The sequence below is a fragment of the Aythya ferina genome (assembly GCF_964211825.1).
Source record: "Aythya ferina genome assembly, chromosome: 2".
NCBI classification, from domain to species: domain Eukaryota; kingdom Metazoa; phylum Chordata; class Aves; order Anseriformes; family Anatidae; genus Aythya; species Aythya ferina.
Window position 1 is genome coordinate 92,134,290 of NC_140297.1, and position 23,984 is coordinate 92,158,273.

At 40.0% G+C, this 23,984-nt stretch overlaps 1 protein-coding gene across 9 annotated transcripts in view; it reads right to left on the reverse strand.

Moving 5' to 3' along the window:
• EPB41L4B (erythrocyte membrane protein band 4.1 like 4B) overlaps positions 1 to 23,984 on the reverse strand; it is a 169,372-nt gene that overhangs the window by 76,276 nt on the left and 69,112 nt on the right. For 8 of the 9 annotated variants that reach the window (XR_014689205.1, XM_084508190.1, XM_084508187.1 and 5 more), the window contains exons 5-15: positions 22,419 to 22,463; positions 21,610 to 21,662; positions 16,742 to 16,862; positions 16,054 to 16,141; positions 14,934 to 15,022; positions 14,535 to 14,604; positions 14,193 to 14,362; positions 13,987 to 14,096; positions 12,758 to 12,788; positions 11,974 to 12,007; positions 11,070 to 11,137 (exon numbers count right to left, since the gene is read on the reverse strand). Coding sequence is in view for 8 of the 9 variants with exons in the window: in XM_084508190.1 (XP_084364316.1) it covers positions 11,070 to 11,137; positions 11,974 to 12,007; positions 12,758 to 12,788; positions 13,987 to 14,096; positions 14,193 to 14,362; positions 14,535 to 14,604; positions 14,934 to 15,022; positions 16,054 to 16,141; positions 16,742 to 16,862; positions 21,610 to 21,662; positions 22,419 to 22,463 (879 nt within the window). In the remaining variant the exon portion in view is untranslated. Of the gene's footprint in view, positions 1 to 7,106; positions 8,550 to 11,069; positions 11,138 to 11,973; positions 12,008 to 12,757; positions 12,789 to 13,986; positions 14,097 to 14,192; positions 14,363 to 14,534; positions 14,605 to 14,933; positions 15,023 to 16,053; positions 16,142 to 16,741; positions 16,863 to 21,609; positions 21,663 to 22,418; positions 22,464 to 23,984 lie in introns of those variants that run through there. The other variant, XM_084508193.1, reaches the window with a different exon arrangement.

A 23,984-nucleotide genomic window follows, 5' to 3' on the forward strand; every position in this document is an offset into this window, starting at 1 on the left:
CCTATATATATATTTATATTATATATATATATAATTTTTCCTCTGCACCATGTAACCAAGAACTCTTTGCCAGACAAAAGCTGACACCCTAAACCATGAGAAGTGTAACTGAAGCTGACAGAACAGTCACACTCCCGTGCTCTGCCCTGACACCACTGGATGACAGGAGAGCTGCCCACGTGCATCCTTTAGGGAAGGCCTGGGAAGATGCACTGCAGATTGCTCTCCCTGCTGCCAGAGAGGACCAGCAGTCCTCATCTATTCCTAGGGACACCGCAGAAAGTCATTTATTCCTAGCATCACGTAAGCAGAGTGGACAGACAGCATCTTTCTGCCAGCCTTGGGAGGAAGAAGAAAATGGCCATGGGGAAGTGGGTGTTCAGAAACAGCAAGGAGAAGAGAAAAAAAATCTTCTGTAGGAAATAAAAGTTTAAGCAGCAGCTTCCTGCACTACTGAACTAAGTATTGAGCTGCTGAACTAAGCCTTGAAACAGGACTAGATCCAGCTTCCAGTCAATCTGGAATTCTCTGCAAGAGGAGCAGAGCCTGCGGCAAAGCATGTTCTCATAAAATACCGAGAAACAAATCTCAACTCGACACATCCATTGTCCTCACAGATTTCACCTTATCTGCATAAAGATCATTAAAAAAAAAAAATACTGCCTTGCAAAACTGTCATGCAAAATATGCCCACCAGGGAACTGAACTTGCTTTTCTTCATTTACAAATGGTTTTAATTAATGATAACGATAGCTAATGATATTTAATCACCTGTCAAAAAGAAATAATTCATTGTCCCAGACGTCCTTGCAGATGAGAAGAACTCCAGAAAGCAGACAGAAGATTTCAAGGAGGTGAAATCCCCCCCAAGTCAGTGCTGCCTTCCCCTGGTAGTCAGGCACAGACAGCTTGGGAAGCCAGCAAACCAACCCAGGTAACCACAGCAGCACAGGCACGGGGGAACCCGAGACAGCCTGCAGCTGATCTCAGGGTGCTAACCCAGGACACGGCCTTTCCTGCCGTATAAGCCATTAAATAACACGAGCAGCCACCACGGGATGCGACAGAAAAAACTGCTGGTCTAACAGGTGGGAGCCTAAGCAGCTTCCAAATATTACAGTGTGTGCCCTGGAAGAGTGCTGAATTGCACAGGTAGTTAAGGGAGGGCTCTGTGAGAAATGGCCCAACTTCACAGGGCACTGATGGGATTGGGGACCTTTCAGGGAGAACAGTCCTGCAAGGCCAGCACTGCCTAAGATGCTATCATTAATACCACATTAGGTCCAAATTACCTAAGAAGCCTTGAGAAATTTAAATAAATATACCTTTATACTCAGAAAACTGGGAGCAATGCAGGAAAAAAGCAGAGTAACAGCGGACAAGGGAAGAAAATGGTGCAATTTGCAAGCATCAGGGAAGAAGCAGTATGGGAAAAGGGAGAGGAGGGGAGAGAAAAGGGACCAGGCACACGTAAGCAAGCTGCTGCTCAGTATGCTTGGCTGGCCAAGCCCTAACCACTGTGGTCTGGCCCATCTTAATTAACTGTGTCTTCTGTAGGATGGATGCACACAGGAGTGGCTGGCTGTGCTGTCCGTGTTGCTGTGCTGCTCTTGGTGTCTGCAGGTACTGGTGAAGGCACTGCTCTCCTCTGCTGCATGGCCGGCTGAGTAGGTACCCTGTGCACATATTTGCTTGGGAACCGGGAACTGCAGCAGTCTCACACCCAGCAGGTTAGGAAGGAGAAATTGCCTCAGCCTTAATGTCCATGGACTTGGCTCCCCCTAACAACAGCCCCCATCTTACAAAATCTCTGTTCCTGCAAAGCTGAAATACTTTGAAAAACTGTTTTAAATGAGATTAATCAAACTTTCAAATTACTCAGATTTTGAATGTTTCCAGAAAGAAACACAAAGGAACATGGGGTCTCCTGAATGTGCAGTAACTTGCTGTAACTTTAAACTCTAGCAAGAACAAACCTGACACTATTGCCACACAGAAGACGTCGCTTTAGATGTTTGCCATTTTAACACGTTATCAGAACAGCTACTGAACAGGTACAGCATATAGCAAGCAATAACTCCTTATAAAGAGGTAAAATCAACACAAAAGCAATCACTCAGCACAGCAAGGGCATTCTCAGACTTGCAACCTGCCCTATCTCCATTTTCACGTAACACTTGAGCAACTCATCTGAATTACAGCAAGAAACTTTTCATTTTGTCTTAAAAGCAATTTTCAGAGTACTTTTAAAGTCAGAAAATGAGAGTAAGACAAAAAGACATTGAATAAAACAGTAGAATTTGAAAACAACTGATAACGAAGCCCTTCTGGGCTTAAAATTTTGACAAAGTCGTCCAGTTTTACTTCAAAGTTCCTTGAAGACTTTCTTCAGATCAGCCGTACTCATTGATCAGCGAGCTCCAGGTGCTGAAGACACAGACGCTGAAGTCTCAAAGCTCCCTTGCCTCTTCCCATCCTCATTGCTATGTGATTACTGTTTCTCCAGTGCCAACTAAATTGTGTAATGTTTTTTCCTTCCCTAAGGTTCTAAAAAAAATGCAGAAATTGATAAATGGTAGGCAAACCGTTGTGATTACTAGCACAGATTGTTATGGGTTTAGTGGAGAAAATGAAATATTTATAAAGAAGTAGCTTATTATCTGGAGTTTCAATTGCATTAGATCAGTACTTCCTACTACTAACTAGGTGTGGCTACTTACTCCATTTCATTCAGGAGGCAGGAAGCGAGGGATGTTTTTCATCATCTCATTGAAAAATTACTTTTTTTTTTTTTTTTTTTTTTTAATAATCCTTCAACATATGACATGGTTAATCCAGAAATTACAGGTTTCCCAACTGCTTCTACTTGAAACATCCATTCTTGCTTAATTCGACGCATCTTCAGTTTCTGACATTGTGAGCTGCAGTTTTTGTTGTTTGGTACTTTACAGCTGAAGGTCATTAAGCTATTACTACAGCAACAAGAAGAAAAGACGACGAAGAAGGAAAAACACAAGCACATAAACTTAGAAGATTGGAAGTACAGAAAAAAGAAGTAGGAAAGTAATTGTGGTGGCAATGGAAAACAGAAGTCTAGGGGCATTTCCACTGCTTCTCCAGTAGTCTTAGCTCAACATTTATCTTATTTTTAAATTGGAAGATTCCTCAGGTCTCAGAAGGTCTGATGACTAAGAAGTATTCATGATGACTGCCTGATAGAGAGAAAATGAACTGGACTTCTTCATATGAAGAAATCGTACAATTTTCTTTGTATTTCTTCACTGCATATGGACATGCAACAAATCATGGAAGATAAGATGCTAACAAACCAAAAGTAGTCCCACAGAGTCAAGAGAAAGCCAAGAATTAATATGGGGCTAAGATAACAGGCTGGTGGACCATCCTGTCTCCACCAATCTACCTTCTGTGCTAAGTCTGCCAAGATTATCTGGGAAAAAAAAAAGTCACCATCTTTAGGAAAGATAGAGAAGCTGTATTAAAAAAAAAACACCTTTCTCCCCAGTTCAAAATTGAAAATTATATGCTGAGATTCAAAGCAGTATGAAAGTTATTACAGAAGATGTGCCTGCATTTTCAATAGCAACCTACTGATATGTGAAGCAGAAAGCATGCAACAAAGCTTGGTTTGAGAACTTCATAACTAAATTCAGATTAGCGCTCATGAAACCAACTGAGAAGAAGTTGTTTTGCTATAAAGGACAGTCATGAAGCAGTCATTAGTAGGTAGCTGAGAGCGGAATGTAACCTGCAGAAGGTTTATTACTGGAAGTGACTCATATTAAGGGAGGAACTCCAGCTGAATCAAGCTTTTATCTGTTTTTGTGACGCAGCGGCAATGAGAGAAACAGCACATACATCAGAAAGGAAGCCTATTTGGCCAGTCACTTCAGGGTACAGGAGGACGTGGATTTTCAGTAAAAAAAGCAGTAGAAGTCAAGCAAGGTCTTTATCATTTCACACACTTTATAATGACAGGAGACAAACAGGCAGATGGGCGTGGTCTGCACACTCCCTTTACATTATGTTTTTTCTTACCTACGTTGACTAGCATTGCTTTTGTCCAAAAGCTGCATTTTCCCATGTGTCTGGTGCCTGCAGTACAGAGTTTGAGATAGTTTCAAAAAATACCATTCCTACTGACGTCCATTAATGAGAGTTGGACTGCTTTTCTCAGTTCTCCTTTGCCAGGGTAAGAGGGAAAGCACTTATCTGTCCAGAGATCTGGTGTCAGGTGAGATGGATGTGCCTTCTTCTCCCCTTCAAGGTCGGTAGCTGTAGCCTACCTACTTGATACACAAACTGGTGGGAAACCTCTGAGTACAGATGACAGCAACACTGAATTGTCGTGCTCCTTCCCCGCAGGTCTCCATCTAGACAGCTTTGACGCCTGAGAAGCAAGTGATACACTTATCTTCATTTTTTTCCCCTGTCTTAGGAGTTCCCCAACTCATTCCTTGTCAGCAGTGGAAGGTCCATTTTCAAAATCAGTTGCAAGCTCTAATATTATTTCTCTCGCAGGCTGAGGAGAGATCTTCTGCAACACTCATCCAGCACGAAGGAAAAATGACATTTTACATCACAAGGCCATAATATATGCTTTGTTTCTGTCCACAATATGAGCAGGAAATCCTTGTTTTGGTCAATCTGCACATGGGTTCACTGACAAAATGTTCCAGAAGGATGCACTGAGTCTTTTCCTTAAATGTGCAACCCCCACGTTGCCCGCTTTGGCAATACATTACAAAAACTGATCCCTTTGTTCATTTTGCCCGTGACTCACATCAGCTGGAGAAAAATAGCTGAAAATGAAAGTTTGAGGGAAAAACCCACGCTAAAACAATTCAAAACCGTTGTCACTTTCAGTATTGTATTTCAGCACTCAATGTTAGTCATTAGTTTGCATGCCAGGGCCTGGCTGGGGCTGAAGAGGGATATATTTCAGCCCAGGTTACAGATGTGGTGTTGTCAGCTTTTCAGTTCCCCCCTCAGCTGCTGGGGCAGGGCACGTAGGATTACAGTTACAATTAGTGAAAAACAAACAAACAAACAAAAACCACTTTAAAACAAAATACACAAAGTGGAGCTGGCCCTGAGCTACACTGGGGAAGAGCTGGGTTCCAGCCTTGGTAATGCAGGAGACATGCATGCACAGAGATGATCCCAGGAACCCTCAGACAGGATGAATAAAGCAATTCTGCATCCCGGCACACACCACACTACAGAGCAGTGCCATTTCTCCAGCGCCTAGCACTGTACTCACGTAGCTTCCCTCCCTTAGATGACAGGAGGATGGTGTTTATCACCTGTAATCAGATTACAGAAGAGTTTCAGTGTACACTGGACTTGTAAAAAAAAAAAAAAGAGAAAAGGTTTGAAACTTGCACAAGGAACAGACTTCAGAACTGGGCGGGGGAATTCTGCACGTACTCCTGAGAACGTGCTTCGTTTGGATTCGTGCACTGGTACTTCCTTCAGGCAGTGCATGAGGCAATTTCCCCGTATATTTACAGTACATACAGAATTTGTTGATTTCCCTGGGCCTGTATAACGTGCTGTTTTGTACAAAGTAAAAATCACGTGGCATTTCCTCATGAGAAACCACTAGTTAAAATAAATCAGCACAATGGAAAACCACTCACCTACCAGGGCTGTCAAGTCTCTGTACTGAGTTTGTGCATCTATAAACTACCAGTGGCATCCTGTAGCAGCATTAATCTAAGATGAAGTTATTGATTTACACCACCAGGGTTTTCCCAGTCTTACTGTCAACAAAAGGTGCTACTACATTTAACAGCTGAGCTTACCAAACATTTTCCACCCTTCTACTCTCTCCCCTTTCCCCACGCAATTTGGTTTTCACCTTCAAAGAGGTTTGCCTTGCTTCCAACAAACACTGCGTTCCTGAAATCACAAGAGCCACATTAGTCACCGGTTCAAAAACATACTTTGTAAGTAACAAGCGTGCTCATTTTAGAAGGGGGGGAAGAAAAGAGCTTCTAGGTTGTTTTAGATTTAAAGCAACTCATTTGTACCACCGAGTTCACTGCAGGAGCACCCAGCTCCACCCTTGTCCAGATGTAAGCTGCACAAGTCAGAGCAATGCCTGGGGTCGGAGAGGAGACAGCCAGAAATGCTACCTTGTCCCAGCCACATCTCAGCCCACTTGTTGCAAGAAGCCAACTATGACAACAGCAAGGAAGGAGAGTGAATCTGAGCTGTCCTTACCTATCTGAACGCTTGGTGACATTGCTGTTGCAGATTTCTGCAGACAGCAAGGAAGATGTGGAATAGAAAAGTACAAGGGGAGGGAGCACGTGAGCTCCTTCTCCAGAGAAGCAGTGGGACAGCGCTTCCCTCGAGGCGACACGCACAAACTGCAGAACACAGGTCCCACAGGATGCTCTTCACCCATGTGCAGACCTCCTGCACGAGGCATTTTAACGCTTGAAGACTGATCAGGCTCTGAGCTGGTTTTCCTTCAGATCTCTCAGGGAGATCAGTGCACCTTCAGCAATAAGCCAAACCACAGATAACGCACAATGAGGAGGAACACTGACAACAAAGCACACAGAAGCAAATGAAGTTATTTGACAAAAACAATAGTGCATTACGAATGTAGGTGTGTGAATCATGAAGCAATAAATACTCCACCTAACTAACGTGAGTATTCAAACAAAAACAAAACAAAACAAAAAACACTACCAAAAACCTCCAGAGGGCATTCAGACATTCAGAGCTGCTAAACCAGGCTCTTGTTCCAATGGCTCCAGCAAAGTTTCTCTTGCTTCCTTTCTCAAATAAAATGCTGGTGACAGAGAGGAAGGCTGACCTCAGGAAACTGAAGGCAGCCTCTGTGATTACCCACCTTAGGCTTACTGTGACATTTTCACATCTTGGTGCACAATTGCTTTCTTGTTTTCCTCCCCAACATTAGTAGCACAGACGTTATCTGTAGTGATGCAGACGCTACAAGCGCAGCATTAGTGATTCCAGGGCAAAACAGGTACAAATTGGTGGTGTATTGCATCTGTGCACCCTCCCCCAAAATCTTTCAAAAATAAATAATGCATCATAACCAAACCAAGAAGATTGAGAATTTTTATTTGTACTTAGCACATACAGTAAAGATCAAAACAAATATTAAAAGATAGCATTTGTAAACAAATGTACTTTACAAAAAAAAGTATACACTATCAAATTTGCTCTGAAAAAAAATTCATGGTTATAGCTGTTTATAAATTTATATTTATCAAAATCAAGTTTAAAAACTACTTCATTTTAAAATATCCCAAATAAAGATTTATTTGTTCCAACAACTTCAGAGAGACCACAGATGTAAGGCCAAATTAAAACAAACACATTAATGAAGATGGCACTATGATTCCCAGTTTAAAAAAAAGAAATCGCCACTGATCAACATAACAACCAGCCAACCTATTTAAAAAGCTAGGTCTGTAAAATATATATTCAACTTTCCAAATGTCTAACTTAAAAAAATAGAGCTATTCAAGGACTGGATCGTCCTTGTCTTGTAGTATATGAATTATGAGCTGTGTTTTTGAGTCCACTCAGAGAAAAGTTATTGGTAAGTAGTTTTACGCAATGGTATAGATGACTTCCATAATCACATTAAAAATAACGAGACAGCAGCACCCTTTTAGCAAGGATCCGTTTTAACATTCTTGCATTTATAGCAGCAGGTATGGTTTTGGGGGAAGCTATTAACATAATCACTAAGTCAAAAAGCGACACAAGTATTCCAAAAAGTTTATTATAGGGTTCTTTCCCTATGGTCGTTTTCGAAGTTAGGCAAGCACCTCTAATTCTGCTGCAGAACGCAAAAATTAAAAACAAGAGACACCCAAACCTATGACTACCTCAGTAGGCTCCCTTTGTTGGTGGTCCTTAAGCCATTTGGAAATGTGAATTCTGTTGTTTTTCTTTTTTTACCCTCCAATCTCTTATTTGCACATCAAGTATAAAAACGTTTTTCAAACTTCATTTATGAATTTGACTCAAAAGAAACAAGATAACAAAAATAATTAAGGCACGATGAATGGCTGACCTTCAACAGCAGGCAGAGGATCACAGATTCACAAAGCATGGAAGAATGGATATCCCCAGAAATATTTCTGATCCGGGGACACTGAAAACTCTTACCAACTTTCACAAAAGGTTTTTCAAGATATATTTTTTGTTGTTGTTAACAAAGATACGAAAAATATTTTTCCCAAGACTGTCCATGAACACCAAACAAGGATGGATGTACATATAAAGACACACACTTTATGCACAATACACTTTGAACGTACTGCAGACAGACAAGGACCATGGAATGCAATGATCGTCTAAGATGGCAGATGAAATGAAGGTGACTTTTTCAGAGAGTCGTCATGAGTTTATCTTGGTACACCATACTTTGGACTTCTCCTAAATTCTTCTGGTTCTGTTCTTGGATATATCGTAAACTGCTGTCCTCTCCACTTGTGGGGGGTTTCCAATATGGCCTGTCATCATGATAGGGTGGCCTGTACCATTTGCACAGTTATTGGTTAGTGAGAGATGGAAGCAAACTTATGAGTGCTACACAGTAACATGAGCTCATCCAGCAAGTGCTAAGCATGCATACGTTGTGATGGACGGCTATCACGAAAGGAAGGAACTGGTGACAGGCCTATAGGACTGGTAAGAACCTACTGAAACAACCAGGAATATCAAATTCATTTCAGAAGGCTTTGAAGCAGGGCTCAGCCATTTAAAACCTCTCTCAAGTATTATAGACAAGCGTCAGGCATCAATGCTCCTGAATCCCAGAGGGAGGAGAAGGCCATAGGAAAACTAAATGAGTACAACAAACAAGTAAAATGAAATATATCCTGCAAAAAGTTGACCTCATTAAAATATATCCCTGAGGACTGAAAAACTAAGACAATCCTATCAAGAATGAAAATTGTTCTTATGTACATACTTCCATCCACTCAACACTGGTGCAGTTAATTACACAGAAGTAGCCTGCACATTACAGCTTTGTTCTGTTAAGAGCCTAAAGGTAGTGCCTGGCGTCTTTAGGTAGTACAGCCTTTTCTCTATGACTATGTACTGAAACTTGCAAAATGCTATGATTTCTTTTTCCTTATTTGTTCATTACCTATTGATACTTAGAGATATTAACCCCAACTAATCTTACGGTCCCTCCTGGATCATTTTGAAAAGCAAACAAAAAACCACTATTCTGAGCAGGATGTAGGAAATCACAATATTTAAGATTCTCTTACTACCAAACTGAAGTTGCACTTCTTAGTTTTGTTGTTGTTGTTTTGTTTTGTTTTTAAACGTAGCAGAAATAGAGCCAGGCTTTTCTTTTACCTGTTTTTAAGGTATTCTAAAGTTCTGTTATAACAATTATTAAATTGAATGAATTTTCTTGCAAGATGGAATATTGTTAACTGCAACCAAATCACTTAACTGAAAGGATTTTACTCTTAAAACTATGAAAACTGAAACATAATTCCACAAGTTATTAAACAAATGTTTTATAAAAATATGTGTAAACATTGTTATATATATAAATCCATATAAATATATAAACATGGTATTGCGCATTTATAACTTCGTTTCAACCCATGGTCCATTCTAGATTTGCAGGACCAGCAGAAAAAAATCTCATGCATCTGTAGCTTAATCTCAAATTCACAGTCAGATTAAGTATTGTGAAATCAAGCTACTCCTGATGTTAGACGTGCAGCTCCACTACTTTGACTCTGAGATAAAATAACTTAAAGCTTCCACTTTAACCACATGTTTAAACACTTTTACCTGACTGGAACAAAAATTCGAAGCACCTTTTCTCCTGAGTTTGCAGGACGGCTTTTAAGTATGTTTTTTAGACTTACAAGCCTAGCTATAAAAGAGCCATTGTTCATATTTCACTGGCCTTAATCTTTGTCCAGGCAGCTGAAGTGGGAGATTGTCTATACACTTCACAATACGTTATTGTGCTTATTTCAATATCACTCTGCTCCAGGGTGAACTATTTTGCTTTAAAATGTGTCTTACGTGAAAAAAATCTTTAGAAAAAAATTCAGCATAACCTCAAATGACTTTAAAATCATTAACCTCCATCAGCAGTTGATCGTGGGTAATTTGAAATTGGAAATTTTAAATGACAAAAAATAGACATGTAAACCTTAAAACCAGGAAAAACCTTGAACATGAAGTACAGGCAAAGTTAATTATCTGATTTAAACATTCTTCTGTTTCTAACAATTTTAATATCTGATTTACTGCTTTATGTGAGGAATTCTGAGATGACAATGAGTGCTTCTCTGCCTAATCAGTACTTCTATTAAAATATCTGCCCCTTTCCTGATTCTCAAACTGAGGCCAAATTGTCTTTTCATCCATTTTAAGCCTATCTTTACCTCCAGAGTCACTCACACTAAGAACAAAACATAGCAGTTCTGATGTAAGCATGTAAGATTAAAATGTAAAATGAATAGAAATGAAGATTAAGGCTTTTTTGGTCAAGACAATTAATTATTTACCTAAAAACCTGAACAATGTAAGAAAGTTTCTTTCTATTAGGATAAAATAGCAGCTATCACACATACATGCGCAGTCACATATCCACCATCAGGTGTGTGCCTTCACCTGCCCATTCCACCAAACTCATTGGATTGAATTTCTTCCAAAAATTTATTTTCACTTCATTTCTCTTGTTACTAAACTATCAAAACAGCACAACAACATGAACAGGAATATTTGTGTCAAATAATTCTCAAAAAATACATGTTCTAAGTAATTCCACCAGTTATCTGTAAAGTGCCTGATACATTATTCAATGTACACTTTATTTCTCCATAATACATTTCTTGCAAAAGATGAAAGAAGTGCTGTAATGCAAGAATCTGTTCACTCAATCACCTTTCTAACTTCTGTTTGCTTTTCATGTGCAGAAAATCACCTGATATGCTCACCAAAGCTTCATATCAACAGATTGAGATAAATTAAGAAGTAATAATCTTTTCCATGAAGTGAGGCTTGCTTACCTTACATTCACAGGGGTGTGTGGATGCCAGTGTGGCTGAGCAGGATGTATATTAGGATGATACTGTGGCTGCAAGGGAAAACATTAAACCTGGTTAATGAAATCATATAAGAACTCCTTAGTAATTTCAACTTTTTATTTTCCTGGAGCCACGAGGAACACGCTACCTGTGAGCCCTGTAAGCCCCACTGTTTCAGACCTTCTCCCATGCCATTTGGCATATACGTGAGACCTCTTAGTGATGAGCTTGCTCATTAGGACACGTTCATGGACAAACGCAGAGAAAATTGCTTTTCTGTTTGAGAGATAACCTGACACATCTAGCGCTTCTCATAAAAAGCACACCAGAGGAATGTCATCTTTAATCAAAGGTGGTGAGTGAGAAAGGTTATTATGGCAGCTGCCTTCAGAAGGTCACCAATCTTTGGTGACAGCATTTCTCTCTCATATCCAACAAAAACACGCCACAAACAATTGACCAGCAATGAACTCTTTTAGGTGTTGCTATGGTGAAGATAATCACAACTCTGAGCTTGTGAGGGCTCCTCCAGTGTGAGATGCTGCTCTCCACAAAAGTGTTGCTCACAGAGCAGTCTCTTGGGGTCCACCACATGCACAGTCCCATAGGCTCTAACCTGTGATTTCACAGAAAGCAAAGGGAAAGAGGGTGGCCAGTGGAGTGTATTCAGCTAGCAGAGCATCCAAGCACACAGGGGACGCAAAGCAGAACAGCCCACTTCACTTGCCCCTGAACTCCCCCCAGTCTGATGCTGCTTGTTTCTGAACTCACCCCAGAGGAAGGAAAGGGGAGCGGGATGCTTGCCCTAATTACAGATGGAAGAAATATTTTTCCCTAAATAAGAGAACTACAACTTAATATTCTCCTCCAAAATTGTTATGCTTACCTGGTAATTATGAACTTCAGGAGTATTTTTAGCACTAAGGGAAGGAAAAAATAACTTATGTAATCAAGACTGACAAAACCCAAAGATATACAAAACAAATGCCTTTTAGATTAGTACTAAAAAAAAAATGTCCAATGGAAGATCCATTCCTGGCTGAATTCTGCTAGGTCTGCTTAAGATCTGTCAGTTATAAGAAGAAGCATTATTCTTATTCGTATTTAACTCAATTGTGCAGCCAAAACAGTTTACTTGCACTAACAAATTATTAATTTTTATCAAAACTTCCAGGTCAGTTTCCCATACGTCAGGGTTCTATGCTTCAAGGAAGCATTACAGTTAAGTAAAATCCACACACTTAAGGACATAATGGTCCTTACTAACAATAACAAACTAACTTACTAACAAACTAACAATAGTTAGTCCAAGATATAAGCCACAGCAATTATGCTGCAAAACTCTGTTCTTCATTTTACATTCATGAAGCAGGAACAAGTAATGCCAGATAACTTAGCATAATGTAATAATAAGCAGAAAGGAAATACGCTTTACTTTAATCTGATCTCAAACACAAAAGGAAAAAATAAATAAAAAACATGGAAGTGCTTAAAGTCTCCGAGGCAGTCCCCAAGGAGAATCTGGTGCTGCATAATGACAGATCCCCAAGCAATTCATCCTACACCAGGGAATTTGTGTCAATAAATCCTTACGTAGAAATGGTGTTTAGAATCTTTTTTTGCCTGGCAACAGCAACTGATAGGTAAAGAGAACCTGGACAGTTACTTACCACAGTTGTGCTGCTTTCACAGGATTGTTTGCTTAAAAATCAAACAAACAAAAAAAATGTAAGGCATGTGAAACATCAGTCATTTTACAGCTATTGTCATTGCGATGTCACGCTACAGCTTAAGGGAATACTCGTACAGACATTTGCATGAATTTGTCAGAACCCAGAACAGTTATGAAACCATCCACATGTACCACATAATTGACTTTCATGTAACAAATAAAACCATCTCACAAATTCAGTAAGTTTGTAAGGCCTTAAAATAGAGACATAATAACGCGGAAGGGAGGAGCTGGTAGCCTCTAGAAAGCATTCATGCTTGCTGTCCTTTCTCCCTGCCTTTGTACATGAGGAGGAAGTAAACATGCCCCCGTAATACCACAAGGACTTTTAATTGAACTGAGGTTCATATTCTAGGAATGCATAGGAATCCAAAGACATCCCAAGGGACTATCAGCTCACTCTGCTCCAAACAGCAACTATACCTCCAGCCTGAAGTAATTTAGAGAGGGATGTCTTGCAGTGCTCCTTCCTAGGTTTTTCTACAAGGAATAAAAATCTCATCTTAAGCTATGATGTAAAAATGACAGAGCCATAAAGAGAAATCAATTTCTTGTCATTGCATTCAAATTCAGCATGCTTCAAGTCCCAGTGAAAGGTGGTTAAGTTCAGGGTCTGGAATCATAGAATTGTACAATAATCAAGTTGGAAGGGATCCACAAGGATCGAGTCCAACTCCTGGGTCCCCAAAGGACGGCCCCCACCCCCAGAAAAAACAAACAGATCATGTAGAGTCAGCAAAACACAGTGAAACTCAAAAACCCTAAAACCGTCTGGCTAGATAAGCAAGTCAGTGAGACTTTTGGACACCACTCCACCCTTGATGACAAGTACACTTTTCCAAAGAGCACGTTAGCATGTTACACGCTTTCTCTCATTTGAGTTTGATGCAACCTTTCCTCTCTCCTCTACTGAGCAACAAAAGGAACCACAGATACCTCATTCTCCAAAGATGGGGGAATAGAAGAATTAAGCATAGTCAGAGATTAAAACCAGTAGATATGAATGACAGACTCTGACCGGGGAGGAAAAAACATGTCAGTTCTGATTTTTAAGTGGTCTGACATTGTGTTTTTCTGTTTATATTTTGATGCAGATTTTATGGCTGTAATATGACATTTGTATCATGAATTAACACCTGCAAGTTCAGCAAACACATCTACACTTGCCTTTAAACGTTGAATGCCTTCGAGAAGGGTATCGCTTGCTGGGCCGTCTTTCAAACGTGCTAGTTCTGCGTAACCTTGTCCCATGTGTGGCTTGATACTCTGTCCGCCCACTTAAAATACAAAAATAAAGTTAACTGCTGCCTTTTGCTGGATGCCGTACCTGCTCCTCTGTAAAACAAGTATCTTGTTGTTACTTTGCTAAATACCTGAATCTGAAGCGTGATCCCAGCCTTATGAAGTCAGATCTACTAGATTTACTATTTGCTGGGGCTCGTAGTCTGAAGAAAGCATGGTGCTCCACTGCACACTTCCACAAATGTTTGCACGTTTTGGCACTGTCTAACCGGAAAACAAATGTGTGCTCTTGCTCTCTGCCCTAAATGCAGAAACAAAAGCTTTGGAAGTTGGCATGCATGATATTAGTTACTGCTTGTGGTAAGAGAAATGCAGCCTGGTCCAACAGTGTGCTGAGCCTCCCTTCTGTTCTTATCAGTCCAAGCACTCTCTGCACGTTGTTGGATCAGGCCAAAGAAAGTGAAGAAATTTACCTGTTCATCATCTTCTACAACCACAAGTGTTAGTTTGCTCTTTTTAAAGTCCATTTTTGTGATTTTAGGCCTAAACACACAGGAAACAAACAGAAAATTAATGGAAAAAATATAATTTTGTAATCTATGACAATCCCCCAAACTCTGTGAGGGATTTGCAATCCTGAAACACCTCAGAATACAACAATGCTTTTGTTATGAAGCCCTGGAAATGCAACTATATTTTAACAAGTATTTCACATTATTTGCTAGTTGTACTTCTAACCAGGCCAATTTAACTTCTGATCTATTTTCAACTTGTAGATTCAATCTTCATTACAAAATATAGTCAAGACCTCTTTATGTAAAGAAGAATTACAACATTTTAACAGAGAGGAATATAAAACAAAAGCAGATTACCAAAAGAACAGGCCTATTTTATTTGCTCCTTCAAAGATCAATATGCCTGTTGGCGTCAGTCCAAGAGCATATTCACAACCATCTCTTCCCTACAAGCAAGCACAGAATCAATAATCAATATGCAGTTAGTAGTGTAAATCTTCTATATGGTGTATCAAAATTCAGAGGTTTTAAACTTTATAATTAAGTTTGCATTTTTTAATGTTACAGAGCAGAAGAATACACAATTGTGTCAGGTGTAAACCAGAGAGCTTTGGCAGCAGACGGCTGCAGGGCACCCTTTGTGAGAGGAGGCCTTGTGCTGCCTCAGACAGCTTTGATACCCAAGGAGCTCTTAAACAGCTCCCACATGTTTAAGAGCAAGCTGTAGCTGCCAGGGGAAGTTGGCATAAAAGGGAAAATTTGAGGAACATGGGAAAAGACATGTCGAAAGGGACATGACTGGAGATGCACTCCTGGGAAGAGCCTGTCCACACAGGAGGGCCTATGGTACATCTGAGGGCCCACGGCCACTTCATACCTTGGCAGGGACACTGCTGAGAAACTATGGCCTATAAGTGATCCACACCAGGGCAGGTCTAACCCTGAGGAGCTGTGGCCCACAGGCACCTCACGCTGGGGAAGGGATAGCCCCCAGGGACTGCAGCCCACAGAGAACCCACCGGGGTAGGGATGGCCTTGAGGGAACATAAGCCTGTGGGCAACCCACGCAGCAGTAACAAGCACAGCTCAGCGAAGAGAAGTGAGAAAGAAATAATAAGCAGCACAAATAAACTGTTATGCAGATGACCCCCAACCTTATGGCTTGCCTTGGGAGGGACTGAGTGTAACCTGCAGGAAAAAGGGGGAGTTGATGCTAGGAAGAAGGGAGAGTAGTGCTGGACTGAAGGTGAGTCTAGGGAATGAGTAGGGAACGTGTTTGAGCTTCTATATTTGGTTTATTAGCTTATTTTTTTCCCCCTGGTACCCAAATCAGTAATTAAAATTTTATGTTAATTGACAGTATATTAAATTAAGTGACATTGCCTGAATTCAGACAATTTTGCCTGGATTGCCAACGGCATCTCCATTCAATTTTCTGGCCCCATCTTAGTAAAATAAAATACAAGATGTGTCTTACCTTAACTACATGCATATCTACACCATACATTTCTAGCCATTTTGCTTTATTCAAGTAGCATAATTCAGCCTGCGCTGGGCTCTTTCCCCTAAGAATATAAAAATTAGTTTAAAATACGAAGTTTTTGTCTGTTTTAGAGATTTTAAAATTTGTTTCCCTGCTCCTTTTCTTCAAGCCTTCAATCTTAATGACACTAAAGGAATTTCAAGGATATCTTATGCTTTTACCTTCTTCTCTCCAAGTGAAAATAGATCAGAGAGACAAAAACTTAAAAAGGTCTAAAACTGCCAATAAGGATGAGAGCTCAGGTAAGACAGGATCACTGAAATGTACCATATTTACTAAAGCACAGAAAAAGTTTTTGCTACTATCCTGAACACAGAACTGTGTGTGTGCATGAAAGAGAAAGGATTGTTTCCAACAGTAAAAAAGAAAAAAAAAAAAAAAAAGACTGCTTGAACTGTTACAAAATGACCTAATGAAAAGACAAACAAAAACCCTCAACCCCACCAACCTTCCCTGAACTAAAAACTAATTATTTCTGGGGAGGAGGTTTCTGTCTAGTATACTTCTCAACTCACGTAACTGCTGTTTTATGTTTGCTAAGGGGACACTTGTAGACTTTGTAGACTTTGGAAGAAAATAAAACATTCTGTTGCTAGACACCACTCCCACACAGGTACCCTACCTGCACTCTTTCCATTTCTGGAAAATGTCAAATTCCATTGCTTCAGTCTGGTTTGGTGCAAACCTGAATTCAGACACTAGTTCTGGTGTGTGCTCTGGGTGTTCACACTCTCCCAGCTCAGCTGTAATGAATCAGTTGGAAAGTTAAAAAAAAAAAAAAAAAAGAAAAAAACAGGATGATCAGAAACACTAAATTTAATAATTGCCACAAAGATAGTTATAGTTCATCTGTTTAAGTATGTTGTAGAAGAACACACTTTTGCACATATTTTATATTAAAAACAATCATAAAACCCACCACAAACTCAAAACACTTCTTACAGCAAAATGAAATAAACTTATTTACAAGAGCAGTTTAAGCTCTTGGTAAGCAATTCTAACATTTAAGAACTGCAGCCACTTCTCTGGATTTTTACGTATTTAAAGGAAATAAAGTTTCTATTAAAAGAAAAAAAAAATCAATGCACTACTGTTTCAGAAAAGGTTACTTTGAAATTTCCTCTGGCTGCAATGACATCATAATTCTCATTCCAAACATTCCCCATTCTGCTGCTTGCTTTGTTACATTAGGGTAGCCATCCAAACACAAAGACAATGCCCAGTCTCAAGAAACTACTGGTAAGGTTTGTTTGTTTTAAACCACGATGGTGATGTAATATTCAGATGAAGTAATTTTTAAGGAAAGCAATGCTGAAGTATCTCCATAATTGAGGTATCACTTTCTACTTACTTAGGTAGGGCCTGCTATAGTTTTTTTTTCTAGGAGCAGAACTCTTGCAAGCTCTGCTGAGCTCAGGAGGAGATGCAGGTGTTAAGCATCTCAATGACTTGTGCCCTTAGCTGTGTTGTGCCTGAGACATGCCTTGCTCCAGGAACTTCTCAGCCTCACAGACACTGCAATGCCACCGCTTCAGGTCTGAGACACAAACAGCAGTGGCAAATACACTCTTCAGCAATACCACATCACCTGACATTTGCTGTGATTCCAAACCAGTGCTTTTTAAGTCTGTGCCTCTTTAGGAAAATATAGAGGGAAATGAAAGCCCTTGAAGCCATTTTCAGTGTTCCAGGGCAGTTTTACACAGCATTTGCAAAAACTTCTAACCAAGATTCATAAATCATTAATTCAGCCGCTTTTCTGGATTTTGAAATATTTAAAGGAAATAAAGGTTCTTAAGTTTCCAAAATACCTAGCAGGATACATTAAAACATATGAATTTACATGTAAAATGTGATCCCTTAATCAAAAACTTACTAGGTGTTTGAGTACTCGAGCTATGCTCAAACATTTAGCCCTGGCTTCGACATTTGGCATTCCTGAGGATATTAAACAGAGTTCACTGATCTTCATTTGTAACACATTTTTTTCCCCTTTCCTTTTCACCAGTATCCTTCCACGGTTAGTTCCAGTATTCTTACCTATACATCTTCATCAGATATCTCAGCTTTGCTGCTGCGTTATCTAAGTTGGAAGCCTATTTAACACAGATGGTGCTAAGAATTACTGGCAGTCCAATCTCCAGTACGTAAGAGGGGAGCTACAAACACATCAGTAAGGACTTCAAAGGAAAAAAGAGGAAAAAAAAAAGAGAGTAAGAAACCAAGTCTGATGTGTTGACAACCATCTAGGAAAAACATGGGCGATTCCTCTACCATTTAACTGAGAGAAAGCTGAGAATGAAAGCTGATTATGCCATAAGGAGGACATGTAAAGATGAGAACCACTGTTCAAAAGTATCATGAGCACGTAGGACAAAATATGCCAGGAGGTGCTAAGGCAGAAGCAAGGAAGCAAAGGCGTTACTATTTCATTTAACAAGGAAAAAACACAACCAGCCTTGTTTCTCAATAGCTGCACTTACTATTTACTCATTTTCTGGCAAATAAATTGTCATCCTTCTGATCTGTAGAGCTCTAAGAAATGGTCTTGAGAACAACAGCTAGTAAGAAAGAGCCTGCTAGGCAGCAGCTGTGTGGAAAGGGACTTTGGGGTCCTGGTGGACACTAAACTCAGTATGGGTGAACAGTGTGCTGCCCCTGCCAGGAAAGCCACCGAGACCCTGGGTTGCACCAGTACGGGCATCACCAGCAGAGACAGTGAAGTCCCACTCTTAATTATCCCACTCTGCACTTGTCAGGCCACGCTTGGAGCACTGTGTTCAGTTTTGGTCCCCGCTATCCCAAAGAGGTGTGGGCAGGCTGAAAAAGGCCCAAACTGGGACGATCAGAGGACTGGAAAGCCTGCCATATGAGGATAGACTCAGGGAACCGTGTTTGTTCAGCCAGGAGAAAAGAAGGCTCAGAGAAGAGACCATCACTATGTTCCAGCACCTGAAGAGTAGCAAATGAAGATGACAGACTCCCTTTTTACCAGGAGACAGGTGGAAAAGACAAGAGGCAAGACGAATTGTACCAGGGGGCATCCTGACTGCATCCTGACTTACAAGAGTAAAAATATTTTACAGTGAGAACAATGAATCTTTGGCATAACCTCCCCAAAGATGTGGTGGATTCTCCAACATCTGGCTCAGGAGCCCTAATATTTTTCAAAACATGGGGACAGCAGAGGACCCATCACTTTCTTTGGGGTTTTATGACAGAACATCATACTTTGGCGTGCCCCATCCTCTTTTCCTCTCTTTATTGGGGATGTGGCGGTTACATAGCATGTTTATATTCACTATCCATGTTCTTAAGTAAATAACTGCATGAACTGGAGACAACTTTCAAAAAGAAGTTTCTAGAAGTTTCTGAAAAGTGCAAAAACATGTTCATAGTAAATACACTGTCGATTCGTTTATACAGGGGGAAAAAAGTTTACAGTGTTTATATGAAGAGATCTGATGATGGTCTTTCAATTCTAAATTGAAAGCTGGAAAGCTGAGAAAAAAGTTTTTCCTTTTGAGTTTAATTACTACTTTCAAAAGCATACCTGATTAAATACAAAACCCGTACAAGACTAATGAGGTAGTTAAAAACTTATTCTACCAGTGATAACTCAAGTATTTTTTGTTTATAACCGTTATGTGGCTAACCCCTAATTAAAGCATGTGATTATGCATCTGCTTTCCAAGTTATGCCATACTGCAAATCAGTGTCGTTTTCCAGAGAATTCCTTCACAGGGCTGGCAACAAAGCAATGATTTATGTTTGAAAGAGGATTCATGCAAAATGCCAGCCTGCGAAACTGTTGTTTGAAACAAAGGAAGAATTAACATAGCATAACAATCTCCTTGATAAAGAAAACATAATGAAACTGAAAGATGTCCTATAAATAGAAGAGGGCTCTTTTTCAGAGGTTTTAGAGTACCTATTCCTAAATAGCCTTTTAGCTTCTTCCTTACCTTGAGGACAGCCAAACTAAGCAGAAAGATTGGATTGTTCAGGGTAAAGGTAACCTACTGGGGAGGGAATAAGCGCTTGACATTTCTTTAGACTCTTCTGCTGAATTAAAAGATTCCAGCATCAATAAAAATGCAATAAATGTTACAGAAAAATGCTAATTATAGCATAAGCCAGCAGAGATAATAAATCGGTTGTAGTAGGTAAAAGAATTTTGGAAAAAATTATTGCAATGATGTCAAAATAGTAGAAAACAAAAATAGATTGCAGAAAAATATAAAAATACCATCACAACTCCGGTATGTTCCCACATACAGTGTCCAGAAGTCGTAGGTTTTATACCTAATTGGAGACATTATAAATACCTATATTCCACAAATGGATGATGGATGGCTATTGTATTACATTTACTTAGTAATCACAGGTGTTAATTACTATCCAAAATGTTGAGGCGTCAACCTATCATTCTTTGCTTGGTTGTCCTTGCTTAGACCAGGGGTGAGGATACTGTTGTTTTCATCTGTGAAAATGGAAGCAATGAATCAAATACAGGCTCCAGATTTTCTCCACCTCAAAACCACAAATGGCGTTTGCCTGCAGCAGTTCTTTGCACACCTAGCTGTCAGAGCTGTCCCAGGCAGGTGCAAATGGAAAGCCAGACATAACCTTCTGCCTCAAGATTTATACCTGTTGCTGTTTGGAAATGAATTCCCAGTTTTAACTGTCAAGTCCATCTAGAATCAGAGTCATTTTCATTGCTCTGTTGAACTAAGAGACTCTGCCTCTTAGTAGCATGACTCCATGTGTCATTGCCAGCCACCAGCGGAACAAGAACAGTATTTCTCACTTCAGTTCATTTTGCTGCTGATAAGTGTAGAATGATCCAGATCATGACACTTTCTTTTAGAAAAAATGAACTTGAAGCTTCATTACACAAGTTTTCTCCCTACCTGCAAAACAAACTGCCTCAAATGAACCTTAGTTCTCATCCTTCCATGTACTTCTCTCCTCCCCAGTACCTGCCTTTCGCTCCCTTGTGCTACAACCATCTCCTGTTCCACATACTGCTTAGGATCTCTCCCAAGCATGGGCCAGACAAAAGGAAGCCCATATTGAAGGCTACACCTGCAGGGGCTGGCGTACCATAAAGCGTGTACTGCTGCGCCAGCTTCAGGCTCAGCAAATAACACTGCACACACACTGTGGCTTCTCCTTCAGTAGGGAGCTATTTGTGGTTTCCCTTCTGTGCTCAGCCCCTGGTTTCCATGAAACCTTTGTTCTCTCATGCTTTTGAGGCTCTTTTCCCTTGTCAAATGTGTATGGCATATGTTGTATGGCATATATTGTTCAGGAGTTATGAGTGGAGGGAAGACACAAAAGCCATCTCCCTGAAATTCTTCTCCTCACATAAAGAAATGGCATCAATGTATTATCAATGAGAAAACAGTAGTAACCAAGTGTGAGAAGAAACCAGTAGGTGAACATTTTAAATACATTAAGGCAAGTCACTTTCAAAAGGCTGCATACCTTGAAGACACAGAGCTGCTAGTTCAACAGCAGTTTCATACGGGCATTTCAGTCTTTAAAAAAGAAAAGAAAAAACAAGCTATAAAAACAATGTTGTTTTTTTTTTTTCCTAAGTGATTTCTTGCCAAACAGCTAAAAAGCAGTCTGACAGATGAAAGGGACACACAAACTTCCACAAGATCTCTTAAACCACAAGCTATTAATGATATAAAACATCTAAAATTAATTTTTACTTGCATATGATTATTTTCTCATTTGGTAAAGTCTCAGTAGTGCCGAACACATGATACAGTCTACTATAAAACAAGCTTGACTAATAGAGACAACCATGTTGGTTTTCATTATTTTTAATTAAAAACAATAAAGATCAGATATGAATTTATTGGCCAGGGTGAGACTATAAACATACAAAATATTTTCTGAAGCATTCACTTGTACAAAGAGTGATGCACTTCATCATCTTTTCCTCTTCCAGTTTACTTGTCAGACTGAAAAATACAGCAAGCTTATGCTACATTTTAAAGTCATAAAAATCAGGACAGTCTTTGCCCTATTTATATATTTCTATCACCTGCTCAATCCACAGAAGGTGTTTACCCATTTTAGTTTTCAGTTATATTTACATAAAGTCATACGTTTCTGTATCCTAAAGGGAAGAAATGCTTATAGAACTGTACACCACATTTATAATCTGTGCATGAATCCCGTAAAGAATGGAAAAGATCACACAAAGTAAATTTTTATGTCATTAAGAGATTAACTATTATAAATACTTTAAATTACAGCTGCAAGAGCGAAGAGGTACTTACTTCCCTGAAAGAATGTCTTGTCGGAGCTGTAATACAAACAGGTACCTGACAAATAAAAATTGAAAAAGTCAGAACTATATAACAGTGTCACCCTTCTAGCCCCAAAGGCTGGAAAAATACCCCAACTCATTGAGTAGTCACAACATTTTCATTACTTTCCTCTTAAACAAAAGGGCCTTTGGGATCATTCAGACATACCTTGCCACCTTCAAAGTTCCTTAAACTTTTGCTACACTTGAAGAAGGGACTCTTATTCACCTACTGCTTGTGCCCAGTATATCGTCCACTTCCAGGTCACAAACACTGTGCTCCACTCCAAGCACACAAAGGAGCAACCTAAAAGTTACTGACAATCCAATGTTTTCCTGAACTGGTTCAGGCAAGAAGTAAACTATGGCATTTAGACACAAAACACAGATAAAGGCATGAAGACTTCTGGGGTTACCTCCTCAAACATAAATACAGAACATGGAAGAAATCAAAGCTGGGCTAAAGGAAAAGTTGAGACCAAATGTTCACTTTAAATGACAGAAGAGCTCTGAATAACAGAAACCTGAATTCCAAGGAGCCCACACATTTATTTTGAAGGCCAAGTAGGTATTTACAGCCTGCAAACTGTAGTATTTTAAGCTCCTGTTAATCTCCAGCTCTAGGCATGCTTCATGTTTCACAGCCACTCAGAGCTGAGGTCTGAGGCATGCAGAAGTGCCCGAGGCCACACGAGAGCTCTGTACAGGACAGGATGGCACAAGCAGGCTCTGCACTGCTCTGCATGCTGAGGGTGAGGCTTGCAATGATGAGCACAGCAAGACAAGAAGGCATGAAGCACTGCTGTCAACCAGGTAAAGGAGAACCTCTCCTATCTTTACACAGGATGCTAGAAAGACAAAGCGCTTTGCATCACTGAGGACATGCTGTGAATGCGGTGAAGAATGAATAGTTGGAATCAGACAGGAGAACAGAACTGAAAAGGAAGATTAAAAAGATTTCTTGTGATACACTAAAGCAGAATGAGATTTATCCACATTAGCTCTGTGTCACATTTCTGATTCATGTACTTGGCTAATACCTGACATGCCAAACCTGGGTATTTGCACGCGTAGATTAACGACAGACAAGTGTATTTCCTGTTCCTATTGTTTCTCCCTGATGATCTGCTGTCCCATGAACTCATCTGATTTTGCAAGAAAAATCCGAGCAGTGTTTCTCATCAGCGCCAGCTCAGTGTGCAGCACTGCAGCTCTGCTCTGGTTGCGATGGCTTCTGCTCCTTTTCTGTATGCAGACGGACAAGCATCTGCACCTCACCTGTTGGTATTCCAGGGCAGCATACCTTAAAAATCCTCCACGGCGCGCATGTACAGACACATTCCTCTGTTGTTTTTCTATCTTAACTAACTTAACCAGGTCCCATAAAAGCGACAGCAGATAACATCCAAAACGTGCTGGATTTCAGTTGTTTTTAAATCAAGAAAGGACAGAGTGGGGCAAAGGGTTTCACCACTTCCACATTACTGTGATAATTATGAGAGTGCAATGTTTACAGCTGCAATAGGAACTGGATATC